General features: G+C 40.2%; 1 protein-coding gene across 1 annotated transcript in view; it reads right to left on the reverse strand.

The window, feature by feature from the left end:
* Window positions 1-6: 6 nt before the first annotated feature.
* The window catches only part of Sumo2 (small ubiquitin-like modifier 2), a gene marked incomplete at its 5' end in the record, with an annotated part of 7,909 nt that continues 7,102 nt past the window's right edge, over window positions 7-813 (reverse strand). The window contains one exon of the mRNA XM_013347586.2: window positions 7-93. Coding sequence (XP_013203040.2) covers window positions 31-93 — 63 coding nt within the window. The remainder of the gene's footprint in view (window positions 94-813) is intronic.

Genomic DNA, 813 nt, shown 5'->3' on the forward strand with positions numbered 1-813 from the left:
AATTCTGGAGTAAAGTAGCAGGTTCCCTTTTTAGTAGACACCTCCTGTCTGCTGCTGGAACACGTCAATCGTATCTTCATCCTCCATTTCCAACTAGCATAGAAAAGAAAACAAATTTAAGACCACCGAGGAAAAATTTAAAACAGCTAGTTTTCGTATTAAATTTACAGAAAAGTACACATCCCGTCGCACTGCAGGCTTCACTACTATAGATGTCAGCTTCATAAAAACTGGGCATGGTGACACACACCTGTCTAAAACCCTAGCATTATGAAGCTCAAGAAAGGGCAATGAATGTGGTACCAGTCACGGGCTGGTCTCAAACACTTAGCAATCCTACATCAGTCTGACAAGTGTTGGGATTCAAACAGTTTTGACTAACCTAATCATCAAACACCATACACCCGTAATCTCAGCACCCTAGAGATTGAGGCAATGCTCTATATTCTAACACCAGCCTAGACTACAACATGTGATACTCGTTCTTAAAACACCCGACTTATCATAAATTAAACATCAATATAAACTTTACATTTCTCTGTATAACAGCTTACTGTTCTCAACTCATTCTGTAGATGAGGCTGGCCTCAAACTCAAGAGACCTGTCTGTCTCTGCCTCCCGAGTGCTGGGACTAAAGGCGCACGCCATGCTGGACCAGATGTTTACTTGTTTAATAAATCTAATTTAAAACTTGGAATTTTAAGGTTCACTAACCACATTATATATAAAAGAACCACAATGGTAGTATAAGGTCTTAACACATAGGCATCACTGTAAAAAATGAATCAGCATCCCAGCACTCGGGAGGCAGA

This window comes from Microtus ochrogaster, chromosome 7, assembly GCF_000317375.1.
Source record: "Microtus ochrogaster isolate Prairie Vole_2 chromosome 7, MicOch1.0, whole genome shotgun sequence".
Lineage (NCBI taxonomy): Eukaryota > Metazoa > Chordata > Mammalia > Rodentia > Cricetidae > Microtus > Microtus ochrogaster.